The following is a 19,289-nucleotide window of genomic DNA, read 5'->3' on the forward strand; positions in this document are numbered from 1 at the left end:
CTCTAACCACTTCAAATGAACTCGAGATGCATGTGCCATCTTGTACTGGGGAATTGAACCTGGGTCCTTAGGGTTTACATGCAAACGCCTTATGTGCTAAGCCACCTCTCCAGCCCTTTTCTTCAGTATTTTTGGACAGTAAATGTATTCTTTGATGGAGAGTAAGAGATACTAGATCACGTGGTGCTTTAAAGTATGCTTGACAGTCTTGGGAAGAAGTTTTCTGCAGAATAATACATGCTAGGTATTTATAGAAGCATTCAGATGTTTATTGAGAATTTGTAGTAAGAGTGCAAACACTAGCAGTTGGGTAACTTTTCTAAGCTTCACTACTTCCTTTGTCTTGCTCATTTTAGTCAGGGTGTAACTCCATGCTGTACTGGAGCTCATGGCAATCCTGCCTTAGCCTCCCAAGTGCTGGTGTTACAGACGTGAACCATCACATAAGCATTTTAAAAATTAGCTTTGTATCTTCAAATCCATATTATTTTCTGAGTTTACACGACCATGTAATTATTTAAAAAACAAGCAGAAAGCACAGACTGCACAATTTTCCAAAAGAGAATAGTTGTCTGTACTATTGACTTAGGTACACTGGGCATAAATCTTAGAAATCATATGAATGTTTACAGACAGAACTAGAAAGAATTTATCTTTCTCACACGATATGTTCCCTTGGAAAATGTAATTCGGTGAGTGGTGTGTAGTTTACAAAGCACTTGCACTCCTAGGTACCGAGCTGTGCCTTACAGAAGGGTTAGGATGGAACCCCGGGGGCCCGGAGCAGAGAACGCGCTTCCGGAACGCTTGTGTTGCAGTACTTGGCTTCCAGCCGGTGCTCTTTCGCGAAGGGACCGTTCCTGCCGAGTGCCTGTTGGTAGGGATCCTTCCCGGCGCGGTGCCTTGAGGGGCGCCCGGCGGTGGCTGCGGTTGAAGCAGGCGCGGGGAGGAGGAGTCCGGGAGCGGAGGAGACGCCATGGACGATCAGGGCTGCCCCAGGTGTAAGACCACCAAGTACCGGAACCCGTCCTTGAAGCTGATGGTGAACGTGTGCGGACACACTCTGTGAGTGGCGACAGCTGGGGGCGGGGAGGCCGCGGCCTGCGGCGTCCGGGGAGTCTCGGGGCGCCCCGGGGGTGGGGTGGGGTGGGGAGGGGAGAAGACAAGGGGGCGTTGTTCCTGTAAACGATCTTCTGGCCCGCTTGGAATTGCGGGTTCCCGGGGTGGCACGCAGCCGCTTGTCAGGTGGTTCCGTCCCCCACCCCCTCCCTCTCCAGCCAATAAAAATTCAGACTTTATTCCCACACTCCGTATTGTCAGCCGGGCATATCGTGCTGGTTTAAAGCGTGAAGCCGTTGGAGGGGTTAATTTCGTGTGAAACGTTGTCAATTGAAAAGAGAAAAAGCGCCTGCAAGACTGAAAATTACGACGAGCGTGTACGGCAACTGTTTAGTTGCAAACCCGCCTGTGTGTGCCCATTTGTCGCACGGATTCAATTTGGACTTTCATTAGGTAAAGGCAGCAGCAAATCGAGTCCCTAGGCAGTTGTTGGGGAGATAAGATATGGTCGGCTTTGCACATTATATTTTAGGTATTGTTCTGAGAGTCTTGCCGTAAGTTATCTAATTTTCTTCCCACAACAGTCCTCGAAGGTAGCCGCGGGTATCGTTCTCACGTCACAGACCGTGCGGAACTCTGGGTCCTTAGAGGCTGGGACCTAGGAAGCATGGACTCTAGGAAGTATGTCCACCTTGGTGGGGTGGTGACAGAAGGAGGAAGTGAATTTTTATGTTTTCTTTCTTTTTTTTTTTTATTTTTTGAATTTTTTTTTTTTTTTTTTTGAGGTAGGGTCTCGCTCTAGCCCAGGCTGACCTGGAATTCACTATGGAGTCTCAGGGTGGCCTCGAACTCACGGCGATCCTCCTTACCTCTGCCTCCCAAGTGCTGGGATTAAAGGCGTGCGCCACCACGCCCGGCGGAAGTGAATTTTTAGATTTTGAGGAGTAAGTGTACAATTGGTTAAATTGTTAGGTTTTTATGGTCAGGCTTGCTTCAATAAAGGTGGTTTTAAAAAGAAAAACACTTTGAAATTAACAGTGCAATAAAATGTTGAGCATATTATATTTGTATAGTTGCTCTGAAGTTCCTTAGGGAGAAAAAATTAACAATTTACAGTTTGGTAGGCAAGCTCTTTAGACAGGCACAAATTGCACTATGAGCTACAGCTGTAATTGTCACAGTGGGTTATTAATGTACTTATGGTTCCTTTTTTGCATGTGTATGCATGTTCTTTTTTCTTTATTCATTTGACAGAGAGGAGGAGGGAAGGAGGGAAGAGGAGACGGGGGGGGGGGGGGGGATGAAAATGAATGGGCACGCCAAGGCCCCCAGCCACTGCAAACAAACTCCAGACGCGTGCACCCCCTTGTGCATCTGGCTAATGTGGGTCCTGGGGAATCAAACTGGGGTCCTTTGGCTTTGCAGGCAAATGCCTTAACTGCTAAGCCATTTCTCCAGCCTTCTTTTTTCTTTTTTTCAATTTGTGAATCTGTGTGTATATGTGTGTGTATGCACTCCAGTGTTCACATTTGTGCGTGTACCAGAGTTTCTTGCCAGTGCAAGTACAAACCAGACATACCTGTCACTTTTTGTGTCTGGATGGGGAATTGAACTTGGGCTGACTGGCTTTGCATGCAAGTGCCTTAGGTGGCTGAGCCATCTTTCCAGGCCTCCCTGATTTCTTTTATTCTTTTTAAAAAATTAATTAATTATGAGAGACTGTGTGTGTGTGAGAGAGGGGGGGGAAGGGAGGGAGGGAGGGAGGGAGGGAGAGAATATGGCTCACCAGGGCCTCCAGCCACTGCAAACAAACTCCAGATGCATGTGCCACTATGTGCATCTGGCTATGTGGGTCCTGGGGAATCAAACCTGGGTCCTTAGGTTTCGCAGGCAAGTTCCTTAACCAGTAAGCCATGTCTCCAGCCCCTTGATTTCTTTTTTAAAAAAATGTTTTATTTATTTGAGAGAGAGAGAGAGGGAGAGAAAGAGAAAGAGAGGAGAATGGTCACACCAGGGCCTCTAGCCACTACAGACGAACTCCAGACACATGTACCACCTTGTGCATCTGGTTTATGTGGGTATTGGGGAATCGAACCTGGGTCCTTAGGCTTTGCAGGCAAGCACCTTACTGCTAAGCCATTTCTCCAGTTCCTTGATTTCTTTTCATTCTTTCTTTTTATCCTTTTGGTTCTTTTTTTTTTTAATTAATTAATTTATTTATTTGAGAGCGAGAGACACAGAGAGAAAGACAGATAGAGGGAGAGAGAGAGAGAATGGGCGCGCCAGGGCTTCCAGCCACTGCAAACGAACTCCAGACGCGTGCGCCCCCTTGTGCATCTGGCTAACGTGGGACCTGGGGAACCGAGCCTCGAACCGGGGTCCTTAGGCTTCACAGGCAAGCGCTTAACCGCTAAGCCATCTCTCCAGCCCTGGTTCTTTTTTTTTAAAAATTTTTTTGGTTTATTTTTATTTATTTATTTGAGAGCGACAGACACAGAGAGAAAGACAGAGGGAGAGATAGAGAATGGTCGCGCCAGGGCTTCCAGCCTCTGCAAACGAACTCCAGAACTCCAGACGCGTGCGCCCCCTTGTGCATCTGGTTAATGTGGGACCTAGGGAACCGAGCCTCGAACCGGGGTCCTTAGGCTTCACAGGCAAGCGCTTAACCACTAAGCCATCTCTCCAGCCCTCCTTTTGGTTCTTTTGAGGTAGGGTCTCAGTCTAGTTCACGTTGACCTGGAGCTTACTCTGTGGTCTCAGGCTGACCTCAAACTCACAGCGATCCTCCTACTTCTGCCTCCCAAGTGCTGGGATTAAAGGTGGTTCTTTTCTTAATTAACCTTTATTTTGTTTTATATAGTATAGCTGTAACTAAATGGTTTAAGATTAAAAAAAATATAGCAAAAGTGGTGGGAGAGATTGCTCAGTGGTTAAAGGCACTTGCTTACAAAGCCTGTCTGCCCTAGTTTAATTTCTTCTCACCCATGTAAAGCCATATGTGCTTGGCAAGAGAACCTGGCATTCATGAACACATATACGAATATTTATTTATTTATTTTGGTTATTTATTTATTTGAGAGAGGGGGGAGGGAGGGAGGGAGGGGGAGGGAGGGGCAGATATAGATTAAAGAGAGAATGGGCAAGCCAGGTCCTCTAGCTACTGCAAATGGACTCCAGATGCATGTTCCCCCTTGTGCATCCTGCTTACAGGGTCCTGGAGAATGGACCTTAACCACTAAGCTATTTCCCCAGCCCCAAATATTTTATGAATTAAAAAAAAAAGTCCCCAAATACAGTAAAGGTGCTATACTGGAATACATGGGAAACAGAAGTGAGCCGAACACTGTAGCTAGATGATTAGGTGTGCCGGCCTGCATTCTTGGGACCAGACCCTACTGTGTAGTCCAGGCTGGCCCTGCTGAACTTGAAATCCTCCAGCTTTCTCCCCACAAGTGCTGGAATTTCAGGTATGTGCTACTACACCTGGTGGAGAATTTTTGTTGTTTCTGTCCATGTTCTCATATGAATTTCCCTGTCCCCCCCCTTTTTTTTGCTAGGATAGTAAGTGTAATTTACTAGAGGAATACTTAGTGTAATTTTCTGGCCTAACATAAATTAGCAATATGGGGAAGGTTATGAGATTTCAGTAAACAAAAATGACTACTAGACAATAATTGCTTTAATTGAAAATTGCTTTCGTTGTATCATTCATTAGGGGAGAAGAAGGGTGAGAGCATAGAGAAAGAGAATTGGAAGACACAGAACCTTTTAAAACTTGTTGCTGTCTGGGCATGGTGGGGCACATTCCCCAGCCTCTGCTTCACTAGTACTGAAATTAGAAGTAAGCGCCACTTTGTTCATCTGACTTATGTGGGTACTGGGAATTGAACCTGGGTACTTTCACTTTGCAGACAAGCACCTTAACCACTAAGCCATCTCTTTAGCTTCTTGAATGCTGGGATTAAAGATATTTGTCACTACATCTGGCTGGGTTTATAGACTTTAATAACTTATTTTCTACCTTAGTCATTCTTGACGAAACTATCTTTGGAAACTTAACATGCATCTATCTCACTAATCTACTTTTTTCTATTTAAAATATATAAAAGTACAAAATATGGCTAAACAAAACCATAGTTTTATAATACTGATGTATAAATGTTGGTAGTTTTTATATTTACTCAAGGTCTTTCTCTTTCCTGTTCCCTTTGCCTCTATTTCTGGGTCTTATTTTTCTGTAGTATTGCGTAGTTAGTGCTGTAATTGTCCTGCAGAGTCTGAATTTTCTTGTTGAATCCCTTTGGTATTATTATGTTTCTGTGTCCTGCACAGTATATTTAAACTGTTTAGGAGTTTTGTCAGAGAAAGGCTTAATTAATATAATTATTTATTGATAAGAATAACTAATAGGTGGCACTCACTTATTTTAATTAACATGTAATATCTGTGCAAAACAGCATCCTCTTTGGGAAGAAAAATCTGGAAAAGACACTCATCCTAGGTGGTTGGTTTCTCCCTACTGCTGCTTATTTTTCACTGTGGGTCACATTTTCTATTCATTTTATTTTCACATGTTTGGGACTTTTAAGTTGTAGATATTCTGATTCTTTTTTTTTGTAGATACAGATGGCCCCTAATTTTTTATGGTTTGATGAATGGCTTTGTAAAACATATTTTAAAAAAGCCACCATGTACATCAGTCTTATGTAGGTTCTGGGTACTAGAAGCTGGGTCCTTAGGCTTCACAGGCAAGCACCTTGACTGCTAAACCATCTGTCTAGCCCACGAATGACTTTGATTTCACAGTGCTACGAAAACCTTCAGAGGAGACTGTATTTTGAATTTTGACACTCTGGTTAGTGATTTCTTGAGATGCTGGGCAGCAGCAGTCCACAGCAGTTCCCCATTAGCTGCTGCAAGGCTGAACTGCAGATGTGTCAGTGTCTTTTATTGCTATATTGTGATGTTCCACAGGAAGTTTAGTTGTATTAATTAAATGCATTTTGGCTTGTGATATTTTCATCTTAGGAGTTTATCAAGACATAAGTTGAGGAACAAGTATACTGGCAGATCACATTGAACTTGTGTTGTTTGGTTTTACTTGTTGTGAGGGTAGATCTGGAATTTATTGTGTTTCCTTCCTTTAATGCAACTCATCCTCCAAGCTTAAAGTCCTTTGCATAGTTTTGGGGGGTTTGATTTTAGGCTTTGTCAGGGTGAACCTAGCAAGAGTTATTCTAGGATGTGAACCTTATTCTTAGTAGAGGCATTTTTGCTTTCTCACTTGAATGTCTGAGGTATAAAATGGTTTCGGTTAGTAATGCTGTGTTGCTCTGGCTGATAACAGAAACTAGAGTATCAATACCCCTTAACTCTTCTTCCAAGAGAGGGAGCATCTTAGATATTCGTATTTTAGGCCTTAGTAGGCTTTGACTTGCACAAATGCAGCCTGTTCCTTAGAGACTGACAGAGGCCCCCTACACATTTTTTAAACTCTCTGTCTTGTGAATTTCAACTGTAGCAACTTTGTGGAACCTTGATCTCTGATTTATTAGTCAGCAAAACACAACTGGTGTGCCTTTCTTGAAATCTTGCTGGCAGGGATGTGGTTATGACATTTGTCCCTAGGTAGGAAGCTGAGTTGATTAGAAGGCTTACTTTGTGAGGTTCCTCACCATGCTGGAGATCAAACCTAGGGTGTAGGCAAGAGCCTGCCACTGAGCCACACGATCAGCACTGTTGTCTAATACCTGTAAACAATTGTCACATGTTTGTTTTATGTCTGTCTCTAGTGGGAATGTTAGTCTGGCATGAGTTACTTCATTATATTTGTTGGGAAAATTTGTTAAGCCATTTATTTTCTTCTGTTATTTATGAGATGAAATAATGTGGAGGATAATTTATAGCTTAGTTTTCACATTTAATTTTTCATTTTATATATCAAGTGACATATATATATATATGTACATATATATTATAAGAATTTTTAATGGGCTTCAGTAGAAATGTTTTGTAGTGCTGGACTTTATTTACTAAGTTGAACTGTGGAAAAATAAGAGTTTTGAGCTGAAGACAAATGATTGTGTGCCTCACTCATTGTTTTTAGAACACAATGTGATAGTGCCTATATCATTGAAAATTAATGAGGTCTCCATCAATATGGTGCAGTACCTATGCATCACTGACCCATACATATTTAATGAGCCTGCACTTCTAATTCCAGTTAACTGAAGCAGATCACCTGGCATTAACTCTGATTTATATAAAAACAATTCATTCCTTTAAAATATAAATGTCCTGAAGTCTACCAGTATTAAATATAATTTCTTCATGAACAACTCTGCACTGCTTACTTTCTGAGTGTACTTAATTTGTTTTCAAACAAATGATATATCAAATTGAGTAATGTTTCAGATGTTACATAATATGTTGTTTTATTTGGTCCTCTTTTTTCTCCTTCTAATGGTGAATACTGTCACCTTGATTGGATCTAGGATCACCTAGGAGATAAATCCCTAGACATGTCTGTTAAGCAGTATTCTGATTAGATTAATTGATGTGAGAAGACCCACCCAATTTGTGGGTGGCATTATTCCATGGGCTTGGGTTCTGGACTGGATAAAAAGGATAAAGATAACATCATTCATTCATTGCTCACTGATTCCTGACTGCCTAACAGTGTGACCAACTGCTTCATGCCTTTGCTGCCATGTCTTCCTCATCACAATCAACTGTATCCTCTTGAACTGCAAGCCAAAAGAAACCCTTCCTCCCTTAAGCTGTTTTTTGTCAGGTATCTAGTCATAGCAGAAAGAAAAGTAACTAATACAGGGGCTAGAGAGAGGGCTCAGCGGTTAAGGCACTTGCCTGCAATGGTTAACAACCTGGGTTCGATTCCCCAGTGCCCATATGAAGCCATAGGCACAAAATGGTACATGTATCTGGCATTTGTGGTGGCTAGAGGCCCTGACACACCCACATTCTCTCTTTCTCTCCTTGCAAATAAATAGATAAAATAATTTTAAAAGTAACTAATACAATATAGCATTAGAATGGATTTGGAATAGAAGTTGTGGGGAAAACTTTTAAGAAGTAGTTGGACTAGTAAAGTGCATACTGCAGTAGCCAGTCACATCCAGAGGACAGCATTCCACAGCACTTCTCCCCATCTTCCTGCTCTTACGTTCTTTTTTTCATTTTTTATTATTTATTTAAGAGAGAGAGGGAGGGAGGTGGTGTGAGAGAGAGGGGAAGAGGCAGATAGAGAAACTTGCAAATTTAGAATACACCTTTATTTTTCCCTCTCCCTCTTCTGGTTAGAATCATGAATTATGGGCTGGGGAGATGGCTTAGCGGTTAAGCACTTGCCTGTGAAGCCTAAGGACCCCGGTTTGAGGCTCGGTTCCCCAGGTCCCACGTTAGCCAGATGAACAAGGGGGCGCACGCGTCTGGAGTTCATTTGCAGTGGCTGGAGGCCCTGGCGTGCCCATTCTCTCTCTCTCTCTCTCTCTGCCTCTTTCTCTGTCGCTCTCAAATAAATAAGCAAGAATAAACAAAAATTTTTTTTTAAAAAAAGAATCATGAATTATGGGTTGGTAGTTGAAGCTGAAGAGCAGTTTATGGTCATGAGCATGTTCTCAGTAATAGCTGACATTTTTATGAGTGCTTCCAACATGTCAAGCTTTGTGCTGAGGGCTTTAAATGAATCACTTCAGGTAATTTTCATTTCTAAGAACTATTTATCCTTTTCATGTCACAGGTGAAGCCACTGAGACTCAGGGAGGTGACTTAAGTAGCATGCCAAAATGTGGAAGCAGAATAGCCTGAATTCTAGTATTTTCTGTTCTTTTCCTTGTTGAGGCTGTGTATCATGTAGCCCAGAATGACCTCCAACTCACTATGTAGTTGAATGTGGCCTTGAACTTCTGATCTCCCTGCCTCCACTTCCCAGTTCTGGTATTACAGACACATGCCACCACATTTGGCTCCAAATTTTAGTGTCAACTGTATAATCCCAACTCCCTGCTCCTATTCTCTCTTACATTCTTTCTGCCCTTCTTCTACCTTGTTCCCCAACCCTTGGTGAAGGTGGTCTCATTTAGGGTATGTCACTTAATTCTCAGCACTTTTTTTTTTTTAATTTTTTATTTATTTATTTGAGAGTGACAGACACAGAGAGAAGGACAGATAGAGGGAGAGAGAGAGAGAATGGGCACGCCAGGGCTTCCAGCCTCTGCAAACGAACTCCAGACGCGTGCGCCCCCTTGTGCATCTGGCTAACGTGGGACCTGGGGAACCGAGCCTTGAACCAGGGTCCTTAGGCTTCACAGGCAAGCATTTAACCGCTAAGCCATCTCTCCAGCCCAATTCTCAGCACTTTGATCAGTTGTGCCTCTCTGTGTTAACTTCCACTGCCTACTGATCAAGGCTGAGTGTGGCAATAATCTTGTCCATGGGCCTTGGATGCAGGGCTACACACACATGGGTGCAGGCAGGCAGGGACAGATTTAAATTCTGTATTCTTATGATGATCTTTTCTGTCTTTGTGGGCATGTGTGCTTATGTGTGCACACACACTGCTGCAAGTCGACATTAAGTGTCTTCCTCCATCACTGTCCTCTGGTTATCCCTGAGTGCAGCTGACAGAATAGGATTACAGATGGGGCACCTGACATTTATGTGGCTGCTGAGGGTCGAAACTCTGGCCCTCATGCTTATGCATTGAGCTAACTCCTCAGTCCCCAGATTCCTTGTTTTTCATATCATTTGAAACATACATGAAGTCGGTTTGAGGCATTATTTCTTATTGTTTGACAACTAAGAATATAAATTTTAGGGGCTGGATAGATGGCTCAGTGGTTAAGGTGCTTGCCTGCAAAGCCCCATGACGTGGGTTCAATTCAATTCAGTATCTGTGTAAAGCCAGATGCACAATGTGGTGCACGTATCTAGAGTTGGTTTGCAGTGGCTGAATGCCCTGGTGTGCCCATTCTGTCTCTCTTCTCTGTCTCTCTCTGCTTGCAAATGAATGAATGAGTAAATAAATAAGTAATTTAATTTATATGTATATATATTTAAATGTTTTGTTCATTTTTATTTATTTATTTGAGTGTGACAGAGAGAGAGAGAGAGAATGGGTGTGCCAGGGCTTCCAGCCACTGCTAACGAACTCCACATGTGTGCGCCCCCTTCTGCATCTGGTTAACGTGGGTCCTGGGGATCAAGCCTCAAACCGGGGTCCTTAGGCTTCACAGGCAAGCGCTTAACCGCTAAGCCATCTCTCTAGCCCTAACTTATATTTTTAAAATATAATTTTTTTGTGTTATTATTTTAGGTCTGGTTTCCTTATTTTGTTATCTAGCCTAGGGCTTCTAGCCTGATAAGCAACCACTCTGTCACTTCGTCACATCCTTAACACTAACTGTATTTTGAAGTAGTTGTAAGATTTTTATTTTGTAAGTTTTACTAATAAGTGAACAAGGCTGGAGAGATGGTTCAGTGGTTAAGGCGCTTGCCTGCACAGCCCGATGTGACCCAGGTTGGATTCCTAGTGCCCCTGTGAAGTCAGATGCAAAAGGTGGTGCGTGCATCTGGAACTCATTTGCAGTGGCTAGAGGCTCTGGCATGCCTGTTCTCTTTCTATTTGCCTCTTTCTCTCTCTCAAATAAATAAAATATTTAAAAAAATAAAAAGGGAGCATAAGATAATGCTATAAGACATCTTTATCAAACAAAATATAATCAGATAGAAATACATTAGATATACATGTATATTTTAATGTATGTATGTGTTCTAAGAATTGAACTTCAGCTAGACAAGTGCTCTATTAACTATAGATGTTGAGAAACATCTCTAGCTCTGCATGTCATCTTTTTAAATTGAACAGGATTTTGCTGAGCTAGAGGAGGGAGGGTTAATTGGTACTTTAATGATTTGGTACTTTAAAGATTGTAATATATAGTGTCAGTAATTGCACATTTGTTATCCATATTTGATTTATGTGCAATTAGTAGCAAAAGGAGCAAGTTTAAGTTAACATTAATAAGCCTTTTTTTTTTTTTTTTGAGGTGGGGGCCTCACTATAGCTCAGGTTGACCTGGAATTCACCATGTAGTCTCAGGGTGGCCTTTAACTCACAGTGATCCTCCTACCTCTGCCTCCTGAGTGCTGGGATTAAAGGTGTGCATCACCAGGCCCGGTTTGGTAAGCATTTTAAAGACAACAAGTTTGTACTCTTCACTGGACATGGTGGTACACCCCTGCAGTCCTAGCGTGGGGAGGCTGAAGCAGGAGGATAGCAGGTCCTAGGCCAGTGTGGTCCATATAGGGAGACTTTGCCTCAAAAAGAAGAATTCTTGCTCTTCAGGTAATTTAAATATATTGATTGCTACCATTTAAAATACAATATTGTGATAGATGCTTCTGTTTGCATCATTCTTATGAACATTTTATCTTTCACAATTATATCTGTCATACATAATATTTAATTCTTTTGGAGGTTAATTGCAAAGAGTATGTAATGTAATGTGTAATTATGTAATGTGCTGCAAATAAAGGTAAAAACATACACTTTATAGTAGGAATCATGTCAATAACAAATCATCACCTCTATTGTAAACCTAGTGCTTGTAATTTCTCCTTGAGAAATATGTTGTTTCCTGTTTGCTTTGTGTATTTTTGTCTCTCTGTTATTTGAAATGAGAATAGAAACGATTCAAAAGTTAGTATTTAACCAACTAGAAATTATTAAAAACATGGCCAACATGGATTGATTACTAAAATAACTTACAGAAGAGTTGCATGCATATGTAAGTACTGAGTTGCTTTTTGGCTTTGGGAATTAAACTCAAGGCCTTTAGGATGTAAGCACCTGTTCTACTATTGTGTTACATTCCCACTCCTGCTAGCTTTCCCCTTCCCTTCCTCTTCCCTTCCCCTTTTTCTTCCTCTTCCCCTCCTCTTCTCCCTCCCCCCCATTTGGTTTTTCTTCCCTCCCTCCCTTCCTGCTATCCCTCCATTCCCCTCTCCCTTCCTTTCTTTTATTTTCATGTTTTTAATTTAAATTTATTTGTAAGGGGGGGGGGGAGAGAGAGAGAGAGAGAGAGAGAGAGAGAGAGAGAGAGAGAGAGAGAAGATGAATATATGAGGATGAAGAATGGACATGCCAGGGCCTCTTGTCATTACAAATGTACTACAGATGCATGCACCACTCTGTGCATCTGGCTATACATGGATACTGGGGAATTGAACCCAGGCCATTAGGTCTTATAAGCAAGTGCCTAAATTGCTAAGCCATCTCACCAGCCTCCTTTCCCCATTAAAATTTTTTTTTTCTTTCTTCAATAACTGGAACACAGCCTCAGTGTATTATGGAAGCACTGTATCACTGAGCTATATCCCAAGTCCTTAGCCTCTTGTTCCCATTTAGCTCTGGCTTTTAGTTTCTGGTAATTATACTAAACTGTATTAATCAACTGTATTCAAGCCAATGTGAAACTTTATTTTTGTAATGCTGGAGATTGAACCCAAGGCTTTTTGAATGTGAAACATGTGCTACCCCACTGCTCTACCCACCTAGTCCATGAAATTTTTATCTAAATATTATAAGTTTTGTAATAATAGTACATTTTTCTTTATTGTCTATACATGCATATACACAGGAAGAATGTTTGACATTTCCTGGTGATCAGTTGAGATATATATAATCTTGAAATGCATTGCCTAGTGAAGTTATACCATAAATTTTAATGAGTATGTGATGTGCATACCTATATGTACACATGTTCCTATATGTGGGGGCACATGTGTATATGTGGGTATTTATGTGCATGTATTTGTTTGGGCCAGGGGTTGATGTTGGGTGTCTTTTTTAACTGCTGTCCATTTTCCTTTTTTTTTTTTTTTTGAGGTAGAGTCTTGTTCTAGCCCAGGCTGACCTGGAATTCTCTATGTAGTCTCAGGGTGGCCCCAAACTCATGGTGCTCCTCCTACCTCTGCTTCTCAAGTGCTGGGATTAAAGGTGGGAACCACCATGTCTGGCCCATTTTTAATGTTTTGAAAGAGTCTCTCACTGAACCTAGAACTCACTAATTCAGCTAGATTAGTTAGCCAGTCTTCCTTAGAGATCCTTCCGTCTCTGCCTCCCTAGCACTGGAATTGTAAGTGCATGCTGTGGCGCTGGGCTTTGATGTGAGTGCTGGGGATCCAAACGCAGGTCCTCATGCTTGTGTGGCATGCACTTCACCCACTGGCATCTGCTTAGCTCCATATCCTTTTGTTTGTTTTTTATTTTTGAGACAGACTTCTGCTGTGTAAGTCAGGCTGGCTTCAAAGTCAAGATTATGCTTCTGTTTCAGTTTCCTGAGTGCTGGGATTATCAGTGTGAACCACCATATTTGGTTGACATATTACTCTAAAAATATTATATAGCATATTTCTAAGTGTTCAAACCTAACAGCAGCTGAAAATTTGGAATTTTATGGCAAGATTTTATTTCCTAGAATAGCACTCCTTTTACACTGAAATTATGTTGTAAAAATTTAGGAGGCAGACTAGGTAATATAGTTATCCTTTGACATCTACAGGGGGTTGGTTTTAAGACCCCCATAGGCTGTCAAAAATCTCTATGACCAAATCCCTTGCATAAACTGGCATAATATTTGTATGTGGCCTATGTATATTCTTTAAAAAGATAACAGTAAATAATGAAATAGGAGAAGCTGTTCTTGAATGTTCTGGCTTCTTGCTTTTTTTTTTTATTTCCCTGCCTCTTGCCAGTATACTGATTCTGGTGCTTTATTTCATATTTCATTTAGCACTTCCTAGGTGCTAGAAGTTTAAGAGACAGCCTTTGCTCTGAGGCCACAGATATGGAAGGTAGAGATGTAAAGTGTTATGATACATAATGGTCATGAATGAAATCACCTTTGGAGCAATCCTTAGCAGCACAATTTAGACGGTAGAAGGTGAAAGCACCAACACATACACCAGATACTCACATCACATTTAACTCGCATTGCAGCTATCCTGTGTAGCTAGCTTATATTTAAGCATTCCCAAGGTCTGTGAACATTCTCCGAAAGCTGTCTTTCAAGTCCAGGTTTTATTATCTCAGTCCCTCTGTCACAATCTGTAGTTTCATCTCTTCATGGACTATCTCAGTTGTCTACTGTCTGAGGATTTTCTGCTTCGGTTTTCACTTTTGAGCCTGTCACTACAGCGTCAGTATCTTATAGCCTCAAATGAAGAAAACAAAATAAAAGCTATGTAAAATCTAACCATACTTCTTGCTTACATTTCTCCTATGGTTTCTTTCATCCCACTTCATCAGAAGAAAGCTTCATTGAAGCCTTGTAATATTTTCTGTATTAGTATTAAAACAAAAATTAGGACTGGAGCCAGGCGTGGTAGTGCACATCTTTTATCCCAGCACTGGGGAGCCAGAGGTAGGAGGATCACCATGAGTTTGAGGCTACCCTGAGATGACATAGTGAATTCCAGTTCAGCTTGGGCTAGAGTGACACCCTACCTCCAAAACCAAACAAACAAAAAAAAAAAAAAAATAGGGCTGGAGAGATGATTCAGTGGTTAACGATGCTTGCTTGCAAAGCCTGACTGCCCAAGCTTGATATCCCAGTACCTATGAAAAGCTAGGCGCACGAAGTGACACATATGTCTGGAGTTCATTTGCAATGGCAGGAGGCCCTGATGTCTCGTTCTCTTTCTCTCTCTTAAATAAATAAATATTAAGCCGGGCATGGTGGCGCACTCCTTTAATCGCAGCACTCGGGAGGCAGAGGTAGGAGGATTGCTGTGAGTTCGAGGCCATCCTGAGACTTCCATAGTGAATTCCAAGACAGCCTGGGCTAGAGTGAGACCCTATCTCGAAAAACCAAAAAAAAAAAAAAAAAAAAAAAAGGACAAATTATTTACCTTCCAAATTCTCTGTCTTCTAGCCCAACCTGTGCATAAAGTTAGTATTTGTAGAAGATGTACCATGCATTCTTCATGACTTTATGTAATACCTATATATGGTCATCCAGTGATTTTCAACTGTGCCTAAAGCCCTAGGTTTTCTGAGAAATTGGTGTGTGTAACCTTTATTATCTATTTAAGTGAAAGCAGTCTTCATTTATCTTTATTACATATTAGATTTCTGGTACTGTTTACTAAAAAAAGGCTTCTGATACTAAAGGAATATGCTTAAAAAGTACAATTGTGCGTGGTGTGTGATGGTGCATGTCTTTAATCCCAGCACTCAGGAGGCAGAGGTAGGAGAGTCACCGTGAGTTTGAGGCCACCCTGAGAGTACATAGTAAATTCCAGGTCATTCTGGGCTAGTGTGAATCCCTACCTCGAAAAACAAAACAAAACAAAACAAAATGAAACAAAAGAAAGTGTAATTGTAATAGCTCTCAGCATCTTTCCTAGAGATTGAAAGTAGAACCTTTCCAGTGAAGTTAATTTTGTTTGTTAATTTTATGTATTGAGAGCTAAGCACACAGTAGTGCATGCTTGTAATTCTGGCACTTGGGACACTGAAGCAGGGGGATTATAAGTTTGAGGCCAGTCTGGGCTATGTGGTAGGACTATGTCTCAAAACAAACTCAAAAACCAAAAGCAAAAATTGAAACCAGCATGGGTATATGAAGAAGAAAAGCTGAAATGTGAAAGATTGGAATATCATATAACTTTTGTACAATTAAATAATATATGCATTCCAAGTGAATAGCATAGATTTATGCATAAATGAAATGATATGTTCATATTAACTTGAGCCTTGCTCAAATGGAATCATAGTGTCCCTTTACCTTGTTTCTGTTTCAGTTAGTGCTCCATCCAGTGTCAGTACTTGCTGCTCACTGTTTCTGTCTATTGATGCTTCTACTATTAAAGAAAATTTAGAGATTTAAAATTTTGGTCTTTCTCAATTGTTATTTTAAAAACTACAATAGCTAGCTACATGCTTGCAGCAATGCATATAAGAGCATGTGTCTCCCTCCTCCATTTTTGTAATCCGCAAGATGACACAAAGGCTGTCCTCTTAACTCTTCAAGAGCACTAGTACCCTTTATTTGTCCTTTGTTTTTGTTGGTAGCAAGTGTCCAAAATGAAGGAAATTTTAAAGTTTTAGTTTAAAATTATTTAACTTTCTCTGTAGTTGAAGTCTGAGAGAATGTGTAGACATACAATTGTATGAAATAGCTGGTTTCTGTAAGCACCTTTGCACCTTTTATCTCTATGAAAGTGTCGTATTGCAGTCGCTGCGAGAACTGTTCTTTGGGCAGCTGGAAAGCAGGACAAGGAAAGATTAGTTCTTTCATGTCTGCTAGAAAGTACATTGTGCTCTTTAATATCAGAGGCGTGCGTTTTCAAAGGATAGTGGATTCCGTCCAGGTGTTTCAGCCTTTGTGTTCCTACCAGGGGCCTTGTGGCTTTTCATGATGACAGCCTAGGTGATTTCATACAATAGAAGCTGTAGCAAATTCTCCAGAATAGTATAGAGTAACTAGAGGTTTTCACATTTTGCCTGCAAGACATGAGTTTTACTGTACCCTTTTGGTTCCACCATACATTTTTTTTTCTTGCTAGGTGGACTATGACCACTTCTGAAAATGGGCATACTGTGTATGCCACTTCTTTCATTCCTTCCTTCCCCCTTTCCCCCTCTTTCCCTTCTCTCCCTTTCTCTCTTTCTGTCTTTCTTGGTAGTGGATTATGTATCATGATCTTTTTGTTTACAACATGAAACAAAGAGTGTTGACTTAAAGTTCTTTTTCTTGCCTGTAAACTTGGTTAATGAAGAGTGGGAAGGGTTCCCTGTTACAGAAGTTTTTCCACATACTAAAATCTAGGACTAGTAAATTCAGTTTATAATCTGGGGCCCTAAATCATTCTGATGGATTCTTTTTTAAAAATATATTTTACTTATTTGAGAGAGAGAAATTGGAGAGAGAAAGAGGTGGGGGGGGGGAGAATGGGTGCACCAGGGCATCTAGCCACTGCACACGAACTCCAGACGCATGCACCCACTTGTGCATCTGGCTTAAGTGGGTCCTGGGGAATTGCACTGGGATTCTTTGGCTTTGCAGGCAAACACCTTAACCATGAAGCCATCTCTCCAGCCCCTGTTATATTCTTAAATAGCAACCAAATATGTTTCATCTAAGTCAAAAATTTCAGAGTGAACTTAAAGAGAGAACTTTTTGGGGCTAGAAATATAGCCCAGTGGCATACCACCTGCCTTCCATGTAAGAGGCCCTGGATTTGATCCCCAGCACACTCTGAGTTATATTCCCAGCCCTGGGTACACTTCTTTTTAAGGTTATAGTTTCCTTTTCTATGCTTCATTGCTTTTTTTGTTCAATAACTATTGAGTACTGCTAGTGTTAACCATATTCATACTTACAAAATTTGCCTGGGTGTTAGGTGTCTTTGATTACTGAATATCACTTTAAATAAAGATTTAATATTAAAGAAAATTCTTTTTGCAAGAAGAGAGAGAGAGAGAGAGAAGAAGGAGGAGGAGGAGGAGGAGGAGGAGGAAGAGGAAGAGGAGGAAGAGGGAGAGAGGGAGGGAGGGAGAAGGAGAGAGAATGAACACCAAGTCTTTCTGCTACTGCAAGTAAACTCTAGGTGCATGTTACTTTGTGCATCTGGCTTTACATGGTTACTGGTGTATCAAACTTGGGCCTGTAGGATTGGCAAACAAGAGCCTTAACTACTGAGCCATCTCTCCAGCCCTAATTAAAGATTTTGTGAGCTGTTTTTCCTTTCTTATATCTTGTTTTATAAATAGTTTGTTTAAATATATAATTGTACCTATTTTTTATGTGAGATGGCAATATTTTAGCTTATGTTTAATGATCTGACTAGTTATGGGATCAGATTATCTACATCTGTGAGCTCATGAATACTAAGTATGGCATTTATAAGATGCAATATTTAAATATAAGATATTTATGTTTTTTCTTATATTTTAGTGATTCTATTAATCTTTTTCTTGTTATATCAACCATATATTTTATTGTCACAATGCAAATTTCTGCTTTAAGTTTAAACCAATGATTTAAAATTTGGTAGATAAAACTTTGTTCAGAAATTTCAAGCTTAGCTGGCTATGGTGAGATAGACCTTTAATCACAGCTACTTGGAAAGGTGAGGCAAGAAAATCACAAGTTCACAACCTGCCTCAGGTATGGAATGAGCAGGAAGCCACTCTGGGCAATTTAGCTAACCCCCAACTCAAAATAAAAAGTGAAGAAAGAGCTGGGGCTGTAGCTTATGTAGACTGCTTAACTGGCATATACATGGCCCTCTTTGTTTTTTTTTTTTTTTTTTTAAGGTAGGGTCTTGCTCTAGTCCAGGCTGACCTGGAATTACTATGTAGTCTCAGGCTGGCCTCAAACTCAGCAATGCTCCCACCACTGCCTCCAGAGTGCTAGGGTTAAATACATGCACCACCAGGCCCTGAAAAGGCCCTAGTCTTGATCACCCATAGTGCTTGTGTGGACATGTTCTTTCAGCTCCCTTTCCCAATTTTATGCTGTACTTTCTGGGTAAGTGTATCTTGTCTTCATGAGGCTTATAGTGCTTTCTTCAATCCTGTAGATAGTATCAAGTGGATCACTGAGAGATTATGATGGGAAGCATTTTAAGGGGATGTATGGTAAAATAGTTCTATATTATGATTTTTCTTCATTATTTAAAAAATATTTTATTTTTATTTATTTATGAGAGAGATTGAGAGGGGGGGGGGAGAGAGAGAGAGAGAACGCCAACTCCAGGGCCTTCAGCCACTGCAAATGAACTCCAGATGCATGTGCCACTTTGTGCATCTGGCCAATGTGGGTCCTAGGGAATCAAACCTAGATCCTTTGGTTTTGCAGGCAAGTGCTTTAACTGCTAAGCCATCTCTTCAGCCCATATTATTATTAAAAATTTTTTATTTGTAAACAGAGAGATACAGGCAGACAGAGATAGAGAGAGAAAGAGAGAGAGAGAGAGAGTATGGGCTCACCAGTGCCTCTTGCCACTGCAAATGAACTCCAAATGCACCCTTTTATGCATCTGGCTTTATGTAGGTACTGAGTAATTGAACCTGGGTCATTAGGCTTTGCAGGCAAGTGCCTTAACTGCTGAGTCATCTCCCCAGCCCTATTATAATATTTTTAAGTGGCTTTACTGTAATTTTTTTGTGTGCCTCACCAAAAAATAAATTGGGACTATTA

The 19,289-nt window shown here is 40.9% G+C and overlaps 1 protein-coding gene across 1 annotated transcript in view; it reads left to right on the forward strand.

Annotated features, from left to right (window-relative positions):
• Positions 1-847: 847 nt before the first annotated feature.
• The window catches only part of Mnat1 (MNAT1 component of CDK activating kinase), a 209,046-nt gene continuing 190,604 nt past the window's right edge, over positions 848-19,289 (forward strand). The window contains exon 1 of the mRNA XM_004649241.2: positions 848-1,065. Coding sequence (XP_004649298.1) covers positions 977-1,065 — 89 coding nt within the window. The 5' untranslated portion in view covers positions 848-976. The remainder of the gene's footprint in view (positions 1,066-19,289) is intronic.

The sequence above is a fragment of the Jaculus jaculus genome, chromosome 7, assembly GCF_020740685.1.
Source record: "Jaculus jaculus isolate mJacJac1 chromosome 7, mJacJac1.mat.Y.cur, whole genome shotgun sequence".
In the NCBI taxonomy this organism is placed as follows: Eukaryota; Metazoa; Chordata; class Mammalia; order Rodentia; family Dipodidae; genus Jaculus; species Jaculus jaculus.